The sequence below is a fragment of the Equus przewalskii genome, chromosome 11, assembly GCF_037783145.1.
Source record: "Equus przewalskii isolate Varuska chromosome 11, EquPr2, whole genome shotgun sequence".
NCBI classification, from domain to species: domain Eukaryota; kingdom Metazoa; phylum Chordata; class Mammalia; order Perissodactyla; family Equidae; genus Equus; species Equus przewalskii.
The window spans coordinates 11926439-11947562 of record NC_091841.1 but is presented as its reverse complement, the minus strand read 5'-3'; the positions used below and the strand labels follow the sequence as shown (position 1 = coordinate 11947562).

The 21124-nt window shown below is 50.4% G+C and overlaps 4 protein-coding genes across 12 annotated transcripts; 1 reads left to right on the top strand and 3 right to left on the bottom strand.

The window, feature by feature from the left end:
• Positions 1-138: 138 nt before the first annotated feature.
• FAM180B (family with sequence similarity 180 member B) lies at positions 139-2755 on the bottom strand. 3 transcript variants are annotated; one of them, XM_008535527.2, is made up of 3 exons: positions 2300-2755; positions 1401-1471; positions 139-1190 (listed from the first exon to the last, which is right to left on the bottom strand). In XM_008535527.2, exons 1-3 carry the CDS (start codon positions 2382-2384, stop codon positions 795-797), a joined length of 552 nt encoding a protein of 183 aa, XP_008533749.1. In that variant the 5' UTR covers positions 2385-2755; the 3' UTR covers positions 139-794. The 3 variants fall into 3 exon arrangements, with proteins under 3 accessions (XP_008533749.1, XP_070421262.1, XP_070421263.1); XM_070565161.1 differs by having other exon boundaries at positions 1401-1580; positions 2300-2436; XM_070565162.1 differs by lacking the exon at positions 1401-1471 and having other exon boundaries at positions 2300-2490.
• Positions 2756-3793: 1038 nt separating this feature from the next.
• NDUFS3 (NADH:ubiquinone oxidoreductase core subunit S3) lies at positions 3794-9272 on the bottom strand. Its single transcript, XM_070565160.1, has 7 exons — positions 8742-9272; positions 8565-8630; positions 6877-6974; positions 6516-6665; positions 5487-5612; positions 5233-5352; positions 3794-4049 (listed from the first exon to the last, which is right to left on the bottom strand). The coding sequence occupies exons 1-7, from the start codon at positions 9106-9108 to the stop codon at positions 3882-3884; spliced, it is 1095 nt and encodes a 364-aa protein (XP_070421261.1). The 5' UTR covers positions 9109-9272; the 3' UTR covers positions 3794-3881.
• On the top strand, positions 8842-13324 carry KBTBD4 (kelch repeat and BTB domain containing 4). 7 transcript variants are annotated; one of them, XM_008535523.2, is made up of 4 exons: positions 8842-8971; positions 9877-10494; positions 11148-11254; positions 11726-13324. In XM_008535523.2, the coding sequence occupies exons 1-4, from the start codon at positions 8953-8955 to the stop codon at positions 12584-12586; spliced, it is 1605 nt and encodes a 534-aa protein (XP_008533745.1). In that variant the 5' UTR covers positions 8842-8952; the 3' UTR covers positions 12587-13324. The 7 variants fall into 7 exon arrangements, with proteins under 7 accessions (XP_008533745.1, XP_008533742.1, XP_008533743.1 ...); XM_008535520.2 differs by having other exon boundaries at positions 8853-8971; positions 9816-10494; XM_008535521.2 differs by having other exon boundaries at positions 8909-9068.
• A 365-nt stretch (positions 13325-13689) lies between these two features.
• On the bottom strand, positions 13690-21124 carry PTPMT1 (protein tyrosine phosphatase mitochondrial 1). Its single transcript, XM_070565159.1, has 4 exons — positions 19019-21124; positions 18857-18937; positions 15317-15508; positions 13690-14034 (listed from the first exon to the last, which is right to left on the bottom strand). The coding sequence occupies exons 1-4, from the start codon at positions 19379-19381 to the stop codon at positions 13876-13878; spliced, it is 795 nt and encodes a 264-aa protein (XP_070421260.1). The 5' UTR covers positions 19382-21124; the 3' UTR covers positions 13690-13875.

Sequence of the window (21124 nt, the reverse complement as noted above, 5' to 3'; positions counted from 1 at the left end):
TTCCACAGGGCGTGCGAATGGGATGAGCAGTTAACACCTGGTTGCCCGACTCCCGCCCTCCCAGGATAGGGAGGGTGATTTGCTCAGGGCAAGGGTTAAACAGCTTCCTCTGACACAGAAAGACACAGGCTCCAGGAGGCCAGAACAGAACATTTTATGGGACAGCTACACAGGAGCAGGGCTACGCCAGCCAGCCTCAGCTTGTCTCTCTCAATCTCCTCCCAGCCTCACTCCCTCCTCTGAGGTGTTCATCTGAGCCTGTTGAGATGGACCAAAAAAACATTTCCTCCACCTTCTTCCCTCCACTCCTCCAACAGATTGAACTAAAATCCATTTTGTTCTTCTAGCCCAAATGGGGAACTTGGAGGCTCGGGGACCCCAGAGCATTGGTTGGGCTTAAAAAGAGTATCTAAATTAGGACTGGGTGCTGAGCACTTAAAAGGTCCTGTAGAGTCCACAGGACCACTCATGGACTGCCACGTGGGGGAGTTGGAGGGTCTGACCTGGCCTTACTTGGGGGCAGCTTCCCTTTCAGCATCTCTTAAACACGCTTCTCAACTCTGACCCCAACACACACACACACACATACTGCCTGCAAGTCCTGCCTTTAGCTCTGTGCCTGCTGCCTGGGACCCAGAGTCTGGGTTCTTAGCCTGTCAGGGCCCAGGGAAGAAGATGGGAGAGAGGTAAGCTGGGATCCAGGGTACAAGCCACGCCCAGAGGCCTGAGCACAGTGGGATGAAGCAGGTGCCAGATGGAAGTCTCTGCCCAGGATGGGTCTGGCTGGGGGAGGGTCAGGGGAAGGGGTCAAGGATCAAGGCCCAGGGCCCCAGAGAAGGGGGCTGGCCCTGGGGGCAGAAGCCCTTGCACAGGTCCCAGAGTGTTTCCTGTGCCAGGAGGGCGAAGACCTGGGCCCAGCGACCCCTCTCCTCAGCCTCTCTAGCCTTGTGGAGCCGGTAGACACAGGACAGGCCTGTGAGGAGCAGATGTTCAAAGTCCCAAGGGCTAAGAGGAGGCCCCTTCCGCAGGTTCTGGAACTGCTGCAGCTGCTGCTTGGCACCTTCCACGTCACTGGGCACGTGGCGCTGCAGGAGGAACGTGAGTCGGCGGCCTGGACGTGTAGATGCCAGTTCCTCGTCCTGGATGTACAGCTGCCCCATGACATCCAGCTCCAGCCCAGCCCAGAGCAGCTGCAAGGGGAGCCATGTAAGGGGTGGGCTGGGGCCTAGGGGCAGGGCAGGGAGCTAGAGTGGGCCAGCGGGGCATAAGCAGGCAGTAGGACCCATGCTGGGTTGCCCCTCCTCCCCCAGCAGGTCCAGCTTGAGACATCCCCCTTCCCAACCCTGAGCTTAGGGACCTCTGAACACTCCCACCCCCATGTCCCAGGCTGGAGGAAAGACCTCAAACATCACTTCCGGGGCCTCTGGCTCCTGCAGGCCACCTCCCACGCTGGCGCTGTTCATGGGCTGCCCTGGGGCAGCAGAGAGGAGTCAGGCCGCTGCCAAGCTCCACCTTGAACACCTCGGCCTCCTAGAAGTGTCCCTCAGCTGCCTGGGAGGGGTGCCTAGAGATTGTTCTATCTACAAAAGAGCAGGAATGCCATCCCGTGCCCCCTCCCCCTACACACACGTGCACATTGACATTCACCCTCCCAAGCACAGGTCTTGTGATCCCAAAATCATCATCCCACACCCAGATACCACCTCGGCAAATGTCCAGCACTCCTCCTCGAACTTCTGCAGTTCCCTTGGCCAAGAGCTCCAGGCCAGTGGGTCACAAGACACTTCACTTCCCATTTCCCCTCCCTACAACCATCTGGGGACAGTGTGACCTAAAACAGTGCCAATGACCCTTCCCAAAAGGTCGAGGACCCCTTTGGGAAGAACCTACCCTTTGCTTGCTCCTCAGTAGTGATCATGTGCAAGGCAGAGGCCAGGCAAGGCAGGATGTCTGTTGCAGCTCCTTCATCCCCCACCCTGGGGTGCTGCCTAGCCCTTGGAATGCTTGTCCCAAACCCAGGGCGAGTCAAGGGGTCCTGCTTTGCACATCATCCAGAATAAGCCCAGGGCCCAACTCTGTCCAGGGCCAGCAGTGAGGGCACCTAGGGCTGTCTCCCTTTGCTTCACCTGGACCTTTCTGGTTCTGGGGGTGGGGCCCACACCATTACCCGCCTCTAGCACTGGTACCCACCATGCCCACAGTTCCTAGGCCCTGCTAGGCTCAGATAGAAGCAACTGTGACTGCTGTCAGCTGGGAGGCTTCCTTGGCTCCCATCCACCCCACCCTGAAGCCCCGGTACCTGCATAGTGCTGGGTTGTGGTCACCCCTGGGAGGAGGCAGATGGCTACCATTAGCCAAGCCAGGAATTGCATTGTCCCAGCCATGCCCCAACACGTCCTCTGAGTCTTACTCTCCCTACTGCTCTCTGCTGCCGTGTCCGCCTGCCACACACAGCTCCGACTTTTCACTGCAGGCTGCTCTCTGGCGTTCCCTGCTTTTGGTGTCAGTGTTCACTGCTGAACAGGGAGGGGCTGGCTTTGGCTTCCAGGGGCTCTTTCCATCCCATGGAAATGTGGAATCTTTGATTGTTGGCAGTAGGAGCCTCGCTCCCTGCTTGTCAGGCCCTCAGCCTGTTCCTGCCCAGATGGGTGGGATGTTTAGTTAATAAAAAAAAGGTGTTCGGTAGCAAATAGCTCTAGCCTGGCCCTCCCGAGAGGTAGGAAAGAGCCCAGGCAGTAATGCTACTTTACTATCTGTCCTCACTCACAAAACATCCTTCGCTGAGCCCAGCCCCTGACACCCAGTCCAGCCTAGTCCAGCCCAGCCCAGCCCAGCCTCCAGGGAGCCCCTCAGCAGCCAAGAGCATCAGCTGCAAAGCCTAGCCCTCCAAATGCAGGGCGGGCTGGCTGGGCGGCCCCACAGATAGGCAGAGGCCAGCGCTTCCACCTCCAGCACTCAGCCACCAGCTGAACAGACCCCCAACCAGCTTGGGTAAGGAGTCCTGTCCCCTGGAAGACAGATCTGCAGCTCCTGAGTGTCTCTTACCCTTGCCCTGGGACCTTTGCTTGCTTACAACATTCTCAGCTCAGGTCAGAGTCCAGGAAGATTCCCTTAGCTCAAGTGCAATGGGCTGTCAGGTTGCGGGAGCAGGATACAGGGTTCAAGACTCAAAAATGAGCTGTGTTGGGGCCAGCCCGGTGGTGTGGTAGTTAAGTTTGGCACGCTCTGCCTTGCTGGCCCAAGGTTTGCGGGTTCAGATCCTGGGTGCAGACCTATACCACTCATCAGCTATGCTGTGGTGGCGACCCACAGGTAAAATAGAGCAAGATTGGTACAGATCTTAACTCGGCAAGTCTTCCTCACCACACACACACACACAAAAAAGAGCTATGGCTCTTTCTGTTGGCTCATGGAACCCTGTGCATGTTTGGAGGGATGAGGGTGGGTGGGTGTTTCCCTGGTTCCACCCAGGCCCCTGGATCTGTCAGCTGCCACGAGACAGTCTGCTGTGATGAAGGGCTTTCTCTAGCAGTTGAGGCACCTCCAGATCTCAGGAGAGACCATGCCACACCCATCCTGAGCACTATGGACCATAAGAACTTTCAATTTCAGCTCCAGAATCCCTCTTAGAAGTACATCCAGGTCTGCAGGTCACCAAGTCTGCAACTGCACTGTTTAGTCCCATGAAAAGAGACTCCTGGTTGGTAGTCTGTCTAAGGGAGCAGGGAAAACCCCTACTTGCATCTCTCTCCTGAGTCAGCTTCACGTCTGCCCATGATATGCACACAGGAAGTGGTGAGTCTAAGTAGGATTTTATTTACATGGACACTCAATTATAGATAAGGCGCTACATTTCTAGGATCCACATGCCTTCCCTGGAGCTACTTGGTTTCAGGTTTCTTGTCTCCAGCTTCAAGTTTGAGACTCTCGGGGGGCTGGCGATAGGCAGGGAAAGCCTCCCACGGGCTGTTCAGGTCAAACTTGCGGAACTCTTGGGCCAGCTCCACCGGCTCAGCCACCACCCGCTTCACCTCATCGTCGTAGCGTAGCTGCAGAAGAAAAGGCACACTTCAGCACTGAGGAAGGCCCTATTAGGGCCACTAAGGAGTCCACTTTCCCACAGCCCTGGGTAACTTCTTGACTCCTGTCCCAGCCTGTCAATAAGTCTCCATCCACATCTGTGTGACCCATCAAGTCACTCCCAACCACAGTCCAAACTGGCCTCCACCTCATGCCCTGCTACCACCAGTCAAGCTGCCCTGCCCACCATCCCCACATCATGAGCTTTGAGCCCCTTTTCTAGCAGAACTGACTTTGCTCACTCATCCCCATGCTCTTATAAGGTCGTGGTAAGCATCTGCCCAGGACTTGGTAAGCAAGTCAGTGGCTGAAAAGAGTAAATCTAAACTGGCAAGCACTCAAGTTCAGGCCCTGTGGCCTTGGCATTATCACTGTCAAGATGCAAGGCAGTGAATTTGGCATGGCTTTTCTTGTTATTGGAGGGTCAGCTGGATAAGGTAAGGACAAACAGGTGGTAGCAACAGGACCATGCTCAACACTAAGAAAACAGGAGCACTTGGGCACTGAAGAGAAGGGCTGGATGGCCACTATCTCAACATTCCCGAAAAGTTACTTTGCTACAAAGTCACGTGTTTATGTATACAATAGACCATCTTCCTGCTAACAACCAACTTGCAGCACGTGGGCAGTAAAGGAAAGCCCTGAGATTCTTTACAAGGTCCCCTAGTCATGTCACTGGTTCTGCCTCGCGCCTTTCTCAAGGGCTCAACATTTAGTGTCTTCCCTGTCAGCTGCCTTCTCAGAGAGCCACGGCAGGATAAAATGATACTCCACTTTCAGATCTTGGGGAGATGCTAAGTGTGTCCTCAAGGCTACCTTGGTCATTAAAATGACCACTACAATAATGCTTAACGTCAACTGGGCATTTACAGTACACCAGCCTTTACACATACATCATTTAGCTCAGCACAAATCTATTAGTTAAGTACTATTATTGTTCTCATTTTGCAGATGAGAAAACTGTGTCCTGGAGAAATTAAGTAACTTGCCCTAGATTACAAAAGTGGAGCTGAGATTTGAATCCAGAGTCAATGCTCCTAAACCACCACAATCCACAGACCATATTTCCTGCCATGCCCAGGGTCCCCTAAGTTCCCTCCCAGTCCCCCCACCCCCCCGCCGAGGCTGCCACCCCAGTTCCAAGGCTCCTACCTCAACGTAGCCAGACAGGGGGAAGTCTTTCCGGAAAGGGTGTCCCTCGAAGCCATAGTCTGTCAGGATCCTTCTTAGGTCAGGGTGGTTAGCAAAGAAAACTCCAAACATGTCCCAGATCTGGAAAAAAGAGGTCCTCAGGCGACCAGTCCATGATGGCCGACACTGGGTTGAGGGGCTGCACTGCATCCAGGGGTTTTAGTCACCTCCACGACTCTGGCCCAGAGGCACGGTCCACACGTCCCGTAACTCACCTCCCTCTCATACCAGTTGGCGGCCTTGTGCACAGAGACAGCGGACTCGATGGGCGTCAGCTCATCTGTGTAGGTCTTCACACGGATCCGGCAGTTGAAGCGCAGAGAGAGCAGGTTGTAAACAATCTAGGGAGAAGCGAGGGAGCTGGAGGACCAAGATGGCCACAGGCTGAGGGGTCTGGGGTGGGAGTCCCTGAGGGGGAGCATCAATGATGAGGATACAGGGTGAGTTAGGGTTCCACCCTGTGAACCTGCCTTCTGTCCCAAAGCTCAAAACTGCAAGATCCTCCTATACTTAACAACTACTTACAAAGGCCTAAGCCACGCTGCAGCTCAGCATGTCACATGCTTGTCTTTGTTCAGCCTACTCCCTTTGTCTGGGATGTCTCCTGACCCTCACCTCCCCCAGCCCCAATCCTCAGGGGGCTAATTCCTGGTCTCCTGGTCTTCCATTAAGATTCAGCACAAACATTCTCTCTTCCTTCAAAGCCTCCCAGCCTGGGCTAAGTGCCCCTCCTGTGCTCTGTCAGCATCTCTCTAACATCCCCAGTATTATATTCCCCAGTAAGCTGTTCATGTGTCCTTCTCCCTTACTAGTGTGGGAGGCTTCTGGAGGGCAGATATTGGATATTACTTCTCTCTCAATCCCAGGATCTGGCAAACAGTATGCGATCAGTAAATATCAATACCTAAACGTATTGTGTGCTAGCAGTCTACCTGTACTATCTCATTTACTCCTCACAACCACCCTATGAGGTAGGGACAATTACATACTTACTTTGCAGGTAAGAAAGCTAAAACTCAGAAAAATTAAATAAAATGTTTGAAGTCACACAGCCTGTTAGTGGCAGGGCCAGGATTCTAATGCGAGGTCTGCCTGATTCTAAGGCCCTGGTTTAACTGCCGTGTTGTATTATTTGACCCGAATTGAAACGAAGGAAGCTATGGTTCTCATTGGGAGCTGTCACTCCAAGACTGTTCTGTCCCCTGTCCTTTACTCCCCAAACCTTCTCAAATCTCCTGACTGACCTCAAAACGGTTCTGCCGGGTGGGGATGTCCACTGCCGTCAAGTCAGCCAGGGATTTGAACTGTGCATTGCTGTGATCCCTGAGGAAAGTCAGCACTGGGATGACCCCGTCGGGATGGATACAGATCTCTAGCTCATTGAAGCAGGACACCTGCAGAGGTGGAATGGGAGGGGAGAGAGAATAAAGAGCCACCGAGGGAGCAGCTAACTTCAGCTGGATTCTCCTGGTTTAAGGCAGAGAAAGAAGCCCAAGTGGGGATGGAGGGGTCTGTGGTTTCTTTGACGCCAGGCTGCCCACTCCCACAAGCCCTGAGAACACGGTTCTTTCTGGACCCAGACCAGACAGCAGCAGTGAATCTTACCTGAACTTGTTGGACATACTTGGGCAGGATTTCAGCCACATACTCTCCAAAAGCCGAGAGCTGCTTGTGGGCCACGTCATTCCGCGGTCTGACAGTGGCTGGAAGGAGAAGGCATATTTAACGAAGGAGTGGAGAAGACAGCATCCAGCCCAGCATCTAGTCTCTCGAGCTTATAAAGGGTGCCGTCTCCCAGCACGGATCCCTGCAGAACCTTGAGAAAGGTGGGGGTGGAGGATTCCTCTTCCAGGGAATAGGAAGTGAGGCAAACGTAGGGAAAATACCACCCACACAATCCAAAAGACTCTTCTCATTACTGCAGCTGAGCCATTTGCCTCTTCTCAAAACTAGTCCATGGTTCTTGCTTCACGATGCCTGTATTTCTGCTAAAGCCGCATGTCTCAGCTCTCTACCAGACTAGGAGCTCTTGAAGGGTCTGAGCTCTTGAACTAGGAGCTCTTGAACGTCTGCTTCTCTGTATCTCCTTAGCACCTGGCTCATAGCAGCTTCTCAAGCTATGAGAGCCCCCACAGATTATGTGGTTGAAACCGGTTTTTTGGGGTTTTTTTTTTTTTGCATAGTTGAGGGAACTAAGGCCCAGAAAGGGGGGAAATGCCAGGTCTCCTGACTCCCAGTCAGCTCATGTTGACTGTAACATATCTCCATACACTCATTCATGCGACCCTAAATCACTAGGCACCCACACCTCATAGACTGCAGACCAACAGTTAAGTGTTCCCTGCCTCTGACAGCAGGCAGGCCTGCTCTGTCACTCACTGGTGCTGTGACCCTGGGCAAGCTACTTCTCTGGACTGTTTCCTGATTTTTAGTATGAAGATGTGAAAATTAATAAAGGAAACAACTTAAAATGGACTCAGCAAGCCCTGTAAGGGAACGTTTATGAACCACCGCTCCTTGCTGTCTGCAGACCCCAAACAGGAAGAGGGGCACCTGGCATCTCTGACAAGAAGCTTACTTTGCTATTCTCGCAGAAGGCAGACTTTCTCCTGGCCCAGCAACAAGCTCGGTGAATGAGAAACCGTCACCACCCTGCACTCTCAGCTTTCCTCCAATGGACTTTCCTTCAAAGCAGCCCCTCCCCATTTCCTTCTTTTTCTCTATACAGCTCCTCTCCTTTGGTTTGCCCAACTTGACTTGCCTATGGTTCAGCCAGGGTCTGGCTATTCCGAATTGCAATTCCTCTGCCATTCCCAAATAAACCTTGCTGGCAGAAGAACTGGCTGTTTTATTTTAAGATCGACAAAGAGCATAACGCTATCTACCTCATAAGATTGTTGGGAGGACTACATAAGATCCTTCACTAAAACGCTCAGCAAGTTGCCTGGCACACAATAATCACTCAATTAACGTGAGCTACTATTCTAACAGCGCTCTGAAGCCCAAAGGTTATGTTTACTGCTTTCAAAGAGCGGACCGTTTAATCAAAGAAAAAGGGAACTTGGAAATGGACATGGGTCAAGCAGGGACGTAACAGAAAGACTTAGGGCATAGGGAAGGCCCGATCCTGCCTGCAGAGTGAGGATCACCGCAGTCAGGTCTCCAAGGGCAGGCAGAGATTTGCCAGGAGGACGCAGGGAAGGGCATCCCAGAGCAAGAACAAACATCGGAGGAAGGGAGCAAAGCATCCCCCGCCTGGAATCCCGACAAGGGCCCGGCCCGCACATACTCACGGCGCGTGTCAGCTGCAGCGCTTTCCGTCCTCACTGGCAGCAACAGCACCGAGGGTCGCCTGGCCGCTGCACGGGGAGACAAAAGGCACAGGAGCACAGGGTGAGGCCTCAGGGGCTCCCTGCGCTGGGCGCACCGCTGCTGCTGCCCCAGGCCTCAGCCGGCTGCCCCCTGCTCACCCCTGGCCAGCGCCACGGTCCCCACGAGCCCCCGCCACCAGCCCCTAGCCGCCGCCGCCGCCATGTTCTCCGGACGCAGACCAGGCAGCCGAGGCAAGACCCACAGGACACGGAGCCCCAAGGGCACGGACCGGAAGCGGAAGGGTGCATCCGATCTTCTTCCGGGCAGACGCGGGGCCGGAAGCAGAGGTTCCGGGTTCCTGGCTTCGGAATGAAAGGAGAGAACGCAGGTGAGAAAGCGAAGCAGACAGGTGGGGAAACCGTGAGGTGAGCGTGGCCCTAGCTTGGTGTGGCAAAGGCTGGAGAGAAGGCGAGGATCCTGAACGGGTGAGAGGAGGGGAAGGGGCGAGGGTTTTGGGTTACACATTCCACACCCCTCCCCCGCTCCTTGAGCTGAGCTTTTGACGAGGGCCGGCGGGCAGGGGGGTGGGGGGGCGAGAAGAACGATTTCCCTGGCGACCGTTTCCCAGGCGACTCTTGGTGGGGCGGAGACACTGCACAGGGCAATGGCCCTCCTCGTCCCCCGGGCTGGAGGCGGCTGGTTTGTGTCGAGTTCTGGGACGGAGCCTTGGGGAGTGATTAGGGCGAGCGGGGGAGAAGCTCAGAAAAGAGCAAATGTGGTCTGACCCGTGTCCCAAGCCAAGCCTCATACTGGAAAGTCTGGACTCCGTGGGGCAGGGAGGAGGGGCGGGGGGCTGGATACAGGACATGGGGAGCGTTTTTGTCTGATTCTGCTGCCCCGAGCCTCACTAGTTTTATGCCCAGTAGTTGTTTGGTTAGTAAGTCTTATTTGGCAGGCTTTTAAGGTCACAGGCTTCCTCCAGCGCCTTGCTTTCATGTGTTGACCTAAATACCAACCTTTTGTTACATCATGGAAAGGAATATTCCATGTTTTCTCGGGGAAACGTCCACAGTAGGAAATTTTATTGATTTTATTAGGGCTGGGGTGCCACTGCAGGAGAATGAACCCGTTCAAAGAGGAGTATCAGAGATGTTCTTGGCAGAGCCAGGACTAGGGCCAATCTGGACCCACTTTGCTCTCACCTTTCCCTTCTCCCTCCCTGAATTGGACAGTTGGATTCATTGACTGTGGCTGTGGATTCCCCAAGTTACGCAGGGTGGTGTTGCTTTGCAGACAGCTGGCAGAGAGAGAAGCTGGCCACCATGGAATCACCAGAGGAGCCTGGAGCATCTATGGATGAGAACTACTTTGTGAACTACACTTTCAAAGATCGGTCACACTCAGGGCGTGTGGCTCAGGGGATCATGAAACTGTGCCTGGAGGAAGAGCTCTTTGCTGATGTCACCATCTCAGTGGAAGGCCGGGAGTTTCAACTCCACCGGCTGGTCCTCTCAGCTCAGAGCTGCTTCTTCCGGTCCATGTTCACTTCCAACCTGAAGGAGGCCCACAATCGGGTGATTGTGCTGCAGGATGTTAGCGAGTCTGTTTTCCAGCTTCTGGTTGATTATATCTACCATGGGACTGTGAAACTTCGAGCTGATGAGCTGCAGGAAATCTATGAGGTGTCAGACATGTATCAGCTGACATCTCTCTTTGAGGAATGTTCTCGGTTTTTGGCCCGCACAGTGCAGGTGGGGAACTGCCTTCAGGTGATGTGGCTGGCAGATCGGCACAGTGATCCTGAGCTCTACACTGCTGCCAAGCACTGTGCCAAGGCCCACCTGGCACAGCTGCAGAGCACAGAAGAATTTCTCCACTTGCCCCACCGTCTACTCACTGATATCATCTCGGGTAAGTTGACGGAGGGACACCTCACACTCAGCTACTTGGGTATGATGTTCAGTGAATGTTCTGGTTCAGGAGAAAGGAACCCTCAGGCTTCCCGGTGTTAGTTTCCATTATTCCTGGTAGGAATTTAGATACCTTCTGAGAGAGATTGAGTGGAGATTTAGTGTAGCTGCTCTCAGAGACAGAGGAAGAAGCCAGGAAAACAAAAGCAGCAGCACTTGACACAAAAGGTAGTGAGGAGCTATTAGTATTTATACTCTCATCTCCTGTGCATAAGTATTCTCGGTCCTGCACTTTACATGTACCCATGGGACTAGTAACCTAAGTCAGTTGACGATGAGTCAGGATAGCTAAAAAACTTTTATTTAAGTGATGCGCCAACTTTAGGCAACAATCCTGACCCTGCAAATGAGGTATAACCATATTTCAGGTGTGAGGTCTGCAGCCTAGTAGATTGCTTCCATAGCAGATGGGAGCATATCAAGGCATCCATTTGGATTAAAAGAAAGAAGGCCATTTTAGGTTAATTTCTCATACACATACATACATGGTGGTAGTCTAACAAAGCGGTTCACATCTTTAAAGCCCCTGGCTCTAAATTTCCCTTTCAAAGTGTCGGATTGCCATTGAACATGCCTTTCCTCTGGCTCTTACAGATGGAGTTCCATGTTCCCAAAACCCAACAGAGGCAATAGAAGCCTGGATCAATTTTAATAAAGAGGAAAGAGAGACTTTCTCAGAGTCCCTCAGGACTAGCTTGAAGGTAAGGCAGGTTTCTCTAGGGTTGGGACGCTATGATATCCATGCATTCCAGCCGTCAGTTGGCCTGGCCTGTTTGATGGCTGGTGAATAAGTCGTCTCTGGCTTGAAGTTGCTAAGAGCTGGGGAGGAGGATGTGTGCGTGAGCCCAGAAGCCACCAGCCTCGGAGCGGCAAAGCTCCTTGGGAGAACTGCTTTTGTCCTGCAGTAACAATCCTAAGCACTGTTTGTCTGAAGCACCAGCTCATGATAGTTCTAAAAAAGCTGGAAGGATGAGTCCAGCAGATTTTCTGCCCCAGCATAAAATGCCTGAACAAAAGTGACTGGAGGAGAGTCAGGATGACACACAGTAACTAAGGGGAGTAAGTTAGAGCAAGATACAAGTGTGTGGTCTAGGACTTCAAGGATATGTGTCTCAGCTGAGCCTTAGCCTAGAACTGATAGATATCATTTATAATTTTAATTTTGCCAATAGGAAATTGGGGAGAATGTGCACATTTACCTGATCGGGAAAGAGTCATCTCGTACCCACTCGTTGGCTGTGTCCTTGCACTGTGCGGAAGATGACTCCATCAGTGTAAGTGGCCAAAACAGCTTGTGCCACCAGATCACTGCAGCCTGCAAGCATGGTGGAGACTTGTATGTGGTGGGAGGGTCCATCCCACGGCGTATGTGGAAGTGCAACAATGCCACCGTGGACTGGGAGTGGTGTGCACCTTTGCCCCGGGACCGGCTCCAGCACACCCTCGTGTCTGTGCCCGGGAAAGATGCCATATATTCACTGGGTGGCAAGACACTGCAGGATACCCTCTCCAATGCAGTTATCTATTACCGGGTAGGTGATAACGTTTGGACAGAGACAACCCAGCTAGAGGTGGCTGTGTCAGGGGCCGCTGGTGCCAACCTCAACGGGATCATCTATTTACTAGGGGGGGAGGAGAATGACCTGGACTTCTTTACCAAACCTTCCCGACTCATCCAGTGCTTTGACACAGAGACAGACAAGTGCCACGTGAAGCCCTACGTGCTGCCCTTCGCAGGCCGCATGCACGCAGCTGTGCACAAGGATCTGGTGTTCATCGTGGCTGAAGGGGACTCCCTGGTGTGCTACAATCCCCTGCTAGACAGCTTTACCCGGCTTTGCCTTCCTGAGGCTTGGAGCTCTGCCCCATCCCTCTGGAAGATCGCCAGCTGTAACGGGAGCATCTATGTTTTCCGGGACCGATATAAAAAGGGGGATGCCAACACCTACAAGCTTGACCCTGCCACTTCAGCTGTAACTGTCACCAGAGGCATTAAGGTGCTGCTTACCAATTTGCAGTTTGTGTTGGCCTAAGACTGTGAGAGGGACGAGCAGCTGACTTTTGTCCTCCCCTTTTCCAGCACCTACCCATCCAAACTTGAAGTCCCCAAGGTCCCAACTCAGAATACTATGTTATTTCTTGGCACATGTTAGCAAGGCAGCACCTCAACTTCCCCTGAACCCATAGGGTGTTCCGTTTGGGGCTTTTTAGACTCAGCTGGCTGCTTGAATGGAGAGTAGGCCAGCCTGTTCCCTGCTCTCCCCTGGTAATCCTGTGCCCCACTACAGATTGCTTAGAGCAAGCCTCTTCTCAGATCTTAGGCACAGTCTCCCCTCCTTACCTGATCACTGTTAAGTAGAAGCACCCCTGATCCCAGGACCGAAGAAAAGATGCCCAGTCTTCCTTTTTTTCTATAGCCTGCAAAGTGGCTAGTTGGTAATTTTTCCACAAAGAATTAGGTGTTAGTTTTCCTTCAGGATTTAGTTGGGAGAATCGACTAAGCTGAAGGTGTCCTTCACCAGCAAGAGTCAGCTCTAGAATTCAGGACGTTCCGTCTATTGTTTTCTCATCTATCTGTCAGGAAATGTATACTTTGGTTTTATTTTTGGCTTACTCCAAGGGGTAAGCCAGAAAGAAGCAGAAAGGATTATTTCTGATTAATAGCAGAAACTTTTTTCAAACTCAAATATATAAGCTCCCTACTCTTTTAACAGCTCTAAGCTAAGTCAAGAGCTAGGAACTGTTCATACAAATAAAAGTTTTTGAAGGGATATGTGTGTCTGTTTTGAATTCTAAAGGGGTGACTTCCTAAGGGAAACTAATTACATAGCCACCTGTTTCTGAGTCAGTCACAATACTGATTGAATCTCATACTTCCTTTTCTACACACAGGATCACTGCTCCAAAAGTGAGGAGAGCCTCATGGGGCCAGTGAATTGGGCTTCTGCTAATGGCAAAAAACAAGAGCTGAGTATTTCTCCCCTCTTTTCGTAGTGTTAAATGTCTCTGAGTTATGGTGCTAAATATCATCAGGCATGATGTTAAGTGCACGGTAGTTTCTTTGACCCTATTCACAAAAATACCCTCATCCCTGTCCCATATCCCCATACTCCATGAACAGAAGTCACACTAAATCTTTCTAGCCATACAACAGTGTTATTTCAGGAAAATGAAACAAGACAAAGGGAGCAAATGATCCATTACTTAGCACATTTCTGTTATGTCAAGTCGGGGCTTAAGTCCCCTTGATCCTGTGAAACCTGTTCATTCTGTAGCAAGCAGGGTTGTCCTGAGTTCCTTCGAATCCACATCTCCACGTACTTCATGTCTGTGAGGTGTGATGAGCCGCATCCTTTGCTGCCCCTTCAGTGATCTCCTTGTGGAACTCTTTGAGAACTTCAAACTGCCCAGGTCTGATGTAGATGTGTGACCGGATCTTGGTGATGGCTCTTACAGCCTCCTCTGGACTCCACTTGTGCACCTGAAGTCCAGGGTTGGGAGATGAGCAGAGAAAGAAAGGAGCAGGTATGGAGGGGTCCTTGACCTAACAACAGGTGCTAAAGGGCTCCCAGAATTTCATTTCTTAAAAAACTCCATCTGGGGGGATTTAGAAGCCATGCCCCATATATGATAAATGGGGGAGCACTTTAACCCCTCAGCCAGCCAGTTCCACAGTATCAGGCAACAGGCCCGGGGACAAGTCAGTCTGTATCTAATTCTTGCTTTGTCAAACCCTGGGCAAAGAAGGCTGAACACATGAAGCTGAGGTCCTAAATTCAAGCCTGCCTGGGCCTACTAGATGCCCTGAGAGGAAGTGTTGGTTACAAGAATTTCCTGAAAGAGTATACAGTGGATGTTTTTATACAACTTGTCACCATGGCTAGAAAAACAGGAGGGTTATCTTCGTGTCCTAAGGATAGTTATTGGTTTCATACTCAAAAGAACCAAGAAAATGGAGATTTCTAGCCTGCTGGTTCAATTCTCACTCAGCCAAAAATATCTTCCTGAGACCCTGTTTCCAGCAAACAGAGCCCTAATAACCAAAGCTTTAGTATTGTTAAATCATATATCCACCAGTCCGGGTAACACAAACAAGGCCAGGCTGGTTATGTCCATTTCCTTTTTCCTTAAACTATCCACATGACTTAGGAAATGCTCTGAAGGGGCCAGACAGGTAACAAAAATTAGTCCAGCTGGAGCGTGTAACAGGGAATGACAGACTAGAGAGTATTTGCTTCTAAAGATGTTTAAAAGCATCCCATCTGCCCATCATGACAAATTGATAGGCAAAATTCCATTGCAACCTCTGTTTCTAGAAGCCAGTGTCCAGAACTTGACCCTGAAATGCGTGAAGAAACCTGAGTAGTATAGAGCTGTAAGTGATCAGCACTATTTACTAGATTTCCTAACACGCAATTTATAACAAGTATTTCTAGCCTTTTGCTGGTGTTTACATCCTTTGCAACTCCATTTTTTTGAGTGCCTCCTGTAGGTCAGTGCCTGACATACTTTCTTATTCAAGCTTCATAACACATTTAGTTTGAGGAAACTGAATGGCAGAGAGAGGAAACCACTTTTGCCCAAGGCCACACAACCGGCAAGCGGCAAAGCCAGAAGTCAGCTTATCTGCAAAGCTCAAGCGCTTTCCACCTCCCGGCAGCCTGAAACTGGGGACATGGCTCCTCCCAGCAAGGCCCGCCAGCAGACCAAGCTGCCGAAGTTCTGGAGATGTGCTGTGAATGGGACCCAAAGACCTTTCCTACCTGAATCAGATATGCTGCCACCATAGTGGCACTTCTGGAGCGCCCAGCCTTACAATGCACGTAGACGGACTGGCCCAGCGACTGGTATTTGAGAGCAAACTGGACTCCTTTCCGGAGGTTAACCAAGGTTGGGATTCCAGTCATGTCTACTGTGCTGAGCCGCAGCTGCTCAACTCCTACTTTCTTCCACTCCTGGAACCAGGTCCACCAACATAAAAAAAAGAATGAGAAAAGCCTGATGTAAGTGGTATGCAGATGGGCTCCCAAGACGGAGCGAAGCAACAAGGACACTTCAGGCTTTACTACAACATGAATAGACTGTTTACCGTTTTCTGAACAAGAAACTTCTTACAGAAAAGAAATGTCTTTAAGATGGCTCAGCTACATGGTTGGTCTTCCACCAAACAGCTGTGCTGCCGAGGTAGAATTATGTCCGAGATTTAAAGTGTTCTTGGGCGCGGGCCCACTGGCACAGCAGTTAAGTTCGCACTCTCCGCTTCAGTGGCCCAGGGTTCGCCGCTTGGGATCCCGGTCCCGACCTGCACACTGCTCATCAAGCCACGCTGTGGCAGGCGTCACACATAGAAAGTAGAGGAAGATGGGCATGGATGTTAGCTCAGTGCCAGTCTTCCTCAGCAAAAAGAGGAGGATTGGCAGCAGATGTTAGCTCAGGGCTAATCTTCCTCAAAAGAATAAAAAATAAAATACAAAACATAAGTGTTCTTTTTCTTTTAAAGATTTTATTTTTCTCCCCAAAGCCCCCCCGGTACATAGTTGTATATTTCGTTGTGGGTCCTTCTAGTTGTGGCATGTGGGACGCTGCCTCAGCGTGGTCTGATGAGCAGTGCCATGTCCGCACCCAGGATTCGAACCAATGAAACACTGGGCCGCCTGCAGCGGAGCGTGCGAACTTAACCACTCGGCCACGGGGCCAGCCCCAATAAGTAAGTGTTCTTAAAGTACACGTTGGTATTTGAATCTTTAGCTGCAAAATATTAGTTGTATAAAATTCATCTGGGGCCAGCCCCGTGGCCGAGTGGTTAAGTTCATGCGCTCTGCTTCGGCGGCCCAGGGTTTCACTGGTTCGAATCCTGGGTGCGGACATGGCACCGCTCATCAAGCCATGCTAAGGTGGCGTCCCACATGCCACAACTAGAAGGACCCACAACTAAAAATATACAACTGTGTACCAGGGGGCTTTGGAGAGAAAAAGGAAAAATAAAAAATAAAATCTTTAAAATTCATCTACAAAAGTTGTGTAATTGTTTTTGCATAATCTTGGGACCTATGCAGTGATCCAGCTGCAAGCTTGGGCTACCATATTTTGCAAGAGCTTTCTTTTCCTCTATCCACAGGTCTCCTCTTTTTTACCACTTTTTTTTTTTGAGAGTTAGAAAATAAAGTTATCCTTTTTTTTAAAAAGATTTTATTTTTTCTTTTTCTCCCCAAAGCCCCCCGGTACATAGTTGCATATTTTTAGTTGTGGGTCCTAGTTGTGGCATGTGGGATGCCACCTCAGCATGGCTTGATGAGCGGTGCCATGTCCACACCCAGGATCCGAACCAGTGAAACCCTGGACCGCTGAAGGGAAGCGTGCGAACTTAACCACTCAGCCACGGGGCAGGCCCCAAAGTTATTCTTTTATTTTTTTTGTTTCTGTTTTTTTTTTTCCTTTTTCTCCCCAAAGCCCCCAGGTACATAGTTATATATTCTTAGTTGTGGGTCCTTCTAGTTGTGGTATGTGGGACGCTGCCTCAGCGTGGCTCAATGAGCGGTGCCATGTCCGTGCCCAGGATTCAAACCAACGAAACCCTGGGCCACCTGCATCGGAGCGCATGAACTAAACCACTCAGCCATGGGGCTGGCCCCCTGTTTTTATTTTTTTTATTATTATTTTTGTCTTTTTCGTTCTCCCGAAAGCCCGAGTACATAGTTGAATATCCTAGTTACAAGTCCTTCTAGTTGTGGCATGTGGGACGCTGCCTCAGCATGGCTTAATGAGCAGTGCTAGGTCTGCACTCAGGATCCAAACTGGGGAATCCCTGGGCCGCCACAGCGTAGTGCGCGAACTTAACCACTCAGCCACAGGGCCAGCCCCTAAAGTTATCATTTTTAAAATTAAAACAACGCACCTACCTTTGTTAGTGCAATACTATCACTTAAGAAGAAGAAAAGAATAAGAAGAGAAAGGCCTCTGGTGAATGGGTAACATTTTGCTTTAAGACTTCAGATGGGTTCCAGCTACTCTTATTATTAATCTCTTTAGCTGGAACCAGAGATTTTATGACTCTCAATGAAGGTCAATATTTTATACTGCTCATGAAATTAACAAAAAGCAGCAGTTTTGCAGCACCTGGCTTATGTATCAATTGCACCAGAAACACCAGGGGAGCTTACTAAATATACTGAGATTCCTAGGCTCCACCCTAAAGTTCCTGAGTCAGAATCTGTGGGGCTTGTACCTAGGAATCTGCTATTTTTAACAAGACTGCCAGATCATTCTTAGGCATATTAAAATGTGGAACCACTGCCTTGGAGATTTCTTGTCTCTAGGCTAGTGGGATAACATAGCCCCATGGGACCAATGTCAGTGCCTCACACCCAGAGACCAAGCGCTTTGTGACTCCTCTTACTCCACAGGGCTGACCACACTAAGGAATACTTACCATTTTGCCTAGTAACTTCCTGAGGCCTTGTGGCAAAGTGCTTTGGGACATCCAAAGAACTGTTATCCACTCCTTAAAAATGTGTGCCATCACGAATCAATGTATTTTAAATTTTTAAATGTGTCGCAAATATTTTTAAGATTCCCAAAAATCTACTGATTGAAATAACAGCATCTTCATCAGGCTATATCAGTACAGTAAACAAGAAAGATAACTGTGTAGTGTTAATAGATGTCAGACAATATGAAGACAGGGCAATGTCTAATAACCATTGTGGAGAGCTCCACAAGCAAGCATTCACATTTCATGAAAATTATGTTTTAGGCCTGAACTTTATATGACAGTGCTTATAAGTTCCACTATATCCCTAACATATAAATAAAAATTCCCTCATATCAGAGCCAAATGAACCCCATGCAGTTTTTCAACGGGTCGTTTTATGATAAATTTACTGGGGAGGGGGAGTGGGGGAGGGGAGCTTTTCTTACAGTTTATAGGGCCTTCATCTTGAACGCCCCAAGCAGTGCCTGATCCATACTTAGTGCTCAATAAGTGTTGAATGAATGAAATCAGCAAGCCATAGAAAAGCTGCCTTTCAATTTTGGTTACCGATTTAAGTTACCGAAACTAAGAATACCTTTGTGCACAAAGGAGTCATCAAGACTTTGTCAACTCTACTTTTAAACGCCTCTCACATCAGTTTCTACCTCCAGCCGCAGCCATTTAAGCTTGGAGGACCAGATCCCCCTCCTGAGGAAGCACACAAGCCCGGACACCTGTCTCTAGGGCACGGTCACCTGCTGCGCCCCCTCCCGCCCAACCTCCTCCGGTTCAGCCGAGCCCGGGGCGGCGGGGGCGAGCCCCGGCCCCTCACCTTGGCGGAGTTGCACAGGAACCTCGTCTCATACTCCTCGTTCATGGTGATCACCCCGCGCACGTTCTCGTCCTGGACCAGCTGCCGAGGCAAAGAGGGGGCTCAGAAAGGGCCGCCGGGCCGGGCCGGCGCTCGCCCGGCTCCCAGGCCCGGCCCGCTCACCCGGCGCGTCATGCTCCGCAGCGGCAGCGCGCCCAGCAGCACGGTGGCGTCGATGCGGTGGTACCAGTCGCGGTGCGCGCGGCCCGGCATCTTCTCGAGAAACACGGTGTACAGCAGCGTCGGGTAGAAGAGCACCCGGGCCAGGCCGGCCTCCAGGAACGCGCCGGCCGCCATCCTGCGCCCCCGGAGCTGGCGGAGCGGCGACCTGCCCGCCCCGGAGTTCGCGGCCCGCGGCCACGAGGAGAACCCGGACGGCGGCGAGCGCTGCGAGGTGGCGGCGGCGTCCGGCGCGGACGCCGAGACCTGCGGCCCTGCCCCTCCGCACGCCGCGGGACGGTCTGGGGCCCCCCCGGCGGGGACCATGGCTCAGGAGGAGGGGCCGCCGGCCTCGGGGGAGGGACCAGGGATTCCTGGGCGCGAAACTGAGTCCCCGCCGAGGGAGGGCGCGTCTTAGGTCAGAGGCCTGTGACTTAAGGCGTGTCCAAGTGTGGCCCCTGCCTGTGGCCGGCGACCCCTCCCCCGAGGGAGGGGGCTGCGACCCCAAATGAGGGGGGCTCTGACCCCTGTGTGTGGAAATGACCTAGGCCGAGGGAGGCGGGGCCCTGTCCCTGGCCGGTGGGCCTGTGACACTCTTCAACCCCCGACCAAAGGGAGGGGCCTGTGATCCCAGGTGAGGATGTGACCCCATCAAAGAGACAAGACCAGGAAGAGACTCTGGTAGGGGTAGCCCTGAGCGGAGAGTGGAAGGGGCTTTGCTCTTTTAAGTAGAGGGGCTACCTTGGTCGAGAGGGGCTGGTCCTGGGCAAACAGGGGACCTGGGTCTATATGGCCCTTGCCACAGCCCCATCCGCCTGAATTCATGGCTCGCTCCTGACCAAGCCACAGTGTATATACTTATTGTGACAAATAAATAAATATAATATCTATAATATATTGTGAAAATATATCATTAAGAAAAATATTATAAGTTTAAATATAAAACCCACAACCTACAGGAAGTAAGAGGAATGGTTGTAATACTGGTTATTTGCATTTAAGTCTCTGAAACATGCATCTGGTGCTCTTAAGAAAGGTTTCTTTTCTCCTTATAAAAGTAATACATACTCAGAACAACTGGAAAATCCAGGAAAGTAGAATATACTTTACTCACCCATAACCTTACTACCTCAAATACATTGATTTATTTCCTCCAATTTTTTTCGTTTCTGCTTTATCTCCCCAAACCTTGCCCCCCGCCCCCCACATAGTTGTATATCTTAGTTGCAGGTCCTTCTAGTTGTGGGATCCTCCAATTTTCTATGTGTACCATTTTAAAAAATGTTTATAACAGCTTTATTGATATAATTCACATACCATAGAATTCACCCATTTCCAGCATACAGTTCAATGGTTTTTAGTGTTCACAGAGTTGTGCAACCATCACCACGATTGATTTTAGAACATTTTCATCATCCACCCCTCCAAAAAAACCCCATACTCATTAGTAGTCACTCCCTATTTCCTCCCAGCCCCCCAGCCCTAGACAACCACTAATTTACTTTCTGTTTCTGTGGATTTGCCTGTTCTGGATATTTCAAACAAATGTAATCATACAATATTGTCTTTGTGTCTGACTTCTTTTACTTAGCATGTTTTCAAGGTTCATCCATGTAGCATGTATCAGTATTGTATTTCTTTTTTTGCCAAATAATATTCTACTGTGCGGATATACCACGTTTTATTTCTCCACTTATCAATTGATGGAAATTTTGGTTGTTTCCACTTTTTGGCTCTTTTGAATAATGCTGATGTGGACATTCATATACACGTTTTTGTGTGGACATATCTTTTCATTCCTCTTGGATATCTGCCAAAGAGTGGAATTATGGGGTCATACGGTGACACTATGTGGTCTGTGTGTACCATTTTAAAAAATCATTGTAATCATGTCAATCAAATTTTGTATCGCAATTTGTGATACAAAAAATGTTGTGCTATAAGCATTTTTGATATTTTTATATTGCCTTTATCATTTATAATGAACCTAATTACTACACCATAATGTGACCATTTTCCTGTTATTAGACATTCAGGATATTTCCAAATTTTCGTTATTATAAAATATTT

Coding starts and splice junctions, on each gene's coding strand:
- NDUFS3 (XM_070565160.1), bottom strand. CDS start 9,108: ATGTGTAACCCAAAACCCTCGCCCCTTCCCCTCCTCTCACCCGTTCAG. Junction 8,631..8,741: donor GACCGTGGCGCTGGCCAGGG/GTGAGCAGGGGG, acceptor CTCCCCGTGCAG/CGGCCAGGCGACCCTCGGTG. Junction 5,613..6,515: donor CCCGGCAGAACCGTTTTGAG/GTCAGTCAGGAG, acceptor GCTTCTCCCTAG/ATTGTTTACAACCTGCTCTC.
- FAM180B (XM_008535527.2), bottom strand. CDS start 2,384: ATGGCTGGGACAATGCAATTCCTGGCTTGGCTAATGGTAGCCATCTGC. Junction 1,472..2,299: donor CACAACCCAGCACTATGCAG/GTACCGGGGCTT, acceptor CTGCTGCCCCAG/GGCAGCCCATGAACAGCGCC. Junction 1,191..1,400: donor CCCCGGAAGTGATGTTTGAG/GTCTTTCCTCCA, acceptor CTCCCCTTGCAG/CTGCTCTGGGCTGGGCTGGA.
- KBTBD4 (XM_008535523.2), top strand. Junction 10,495..11,147: donor ACTCACTGATATCATCTCGG/GTAAGTTGACGG, acceptor TGGCTCTTACAG/ATGGAGTTCCATGTTCCCAA. Junction 11,255..11,725: donor CCCTCAGGACTAGCTTGAAG/GTAAGGCAGGTT, acceptor TTTTGCCAATAG/GAAATTGGGGAGAATGTGCA.
- PTPMT1 (XM_070565159.1), bottom strand. CDS start 19,381: ATGGTCCCCGCCGGGGGGGCCCCAGACCGTCCCGCGGCGTGCGGAGGG. Junction 15,509..18,856: donor TCCTGTGCAACTCCGCCAAG/GTGAGGGGCCGG, acceptor ACCTGGTTCCAG/GAGTGGAAGAAAGTAGGAGT. Junction 14,035..15,316: donor TGGCAGCATATCTGATTCAG/GTAGGAAAGGTC, acceptor CCTGGACTTCAG/GTGCACAAGTGGAGTCCAGA.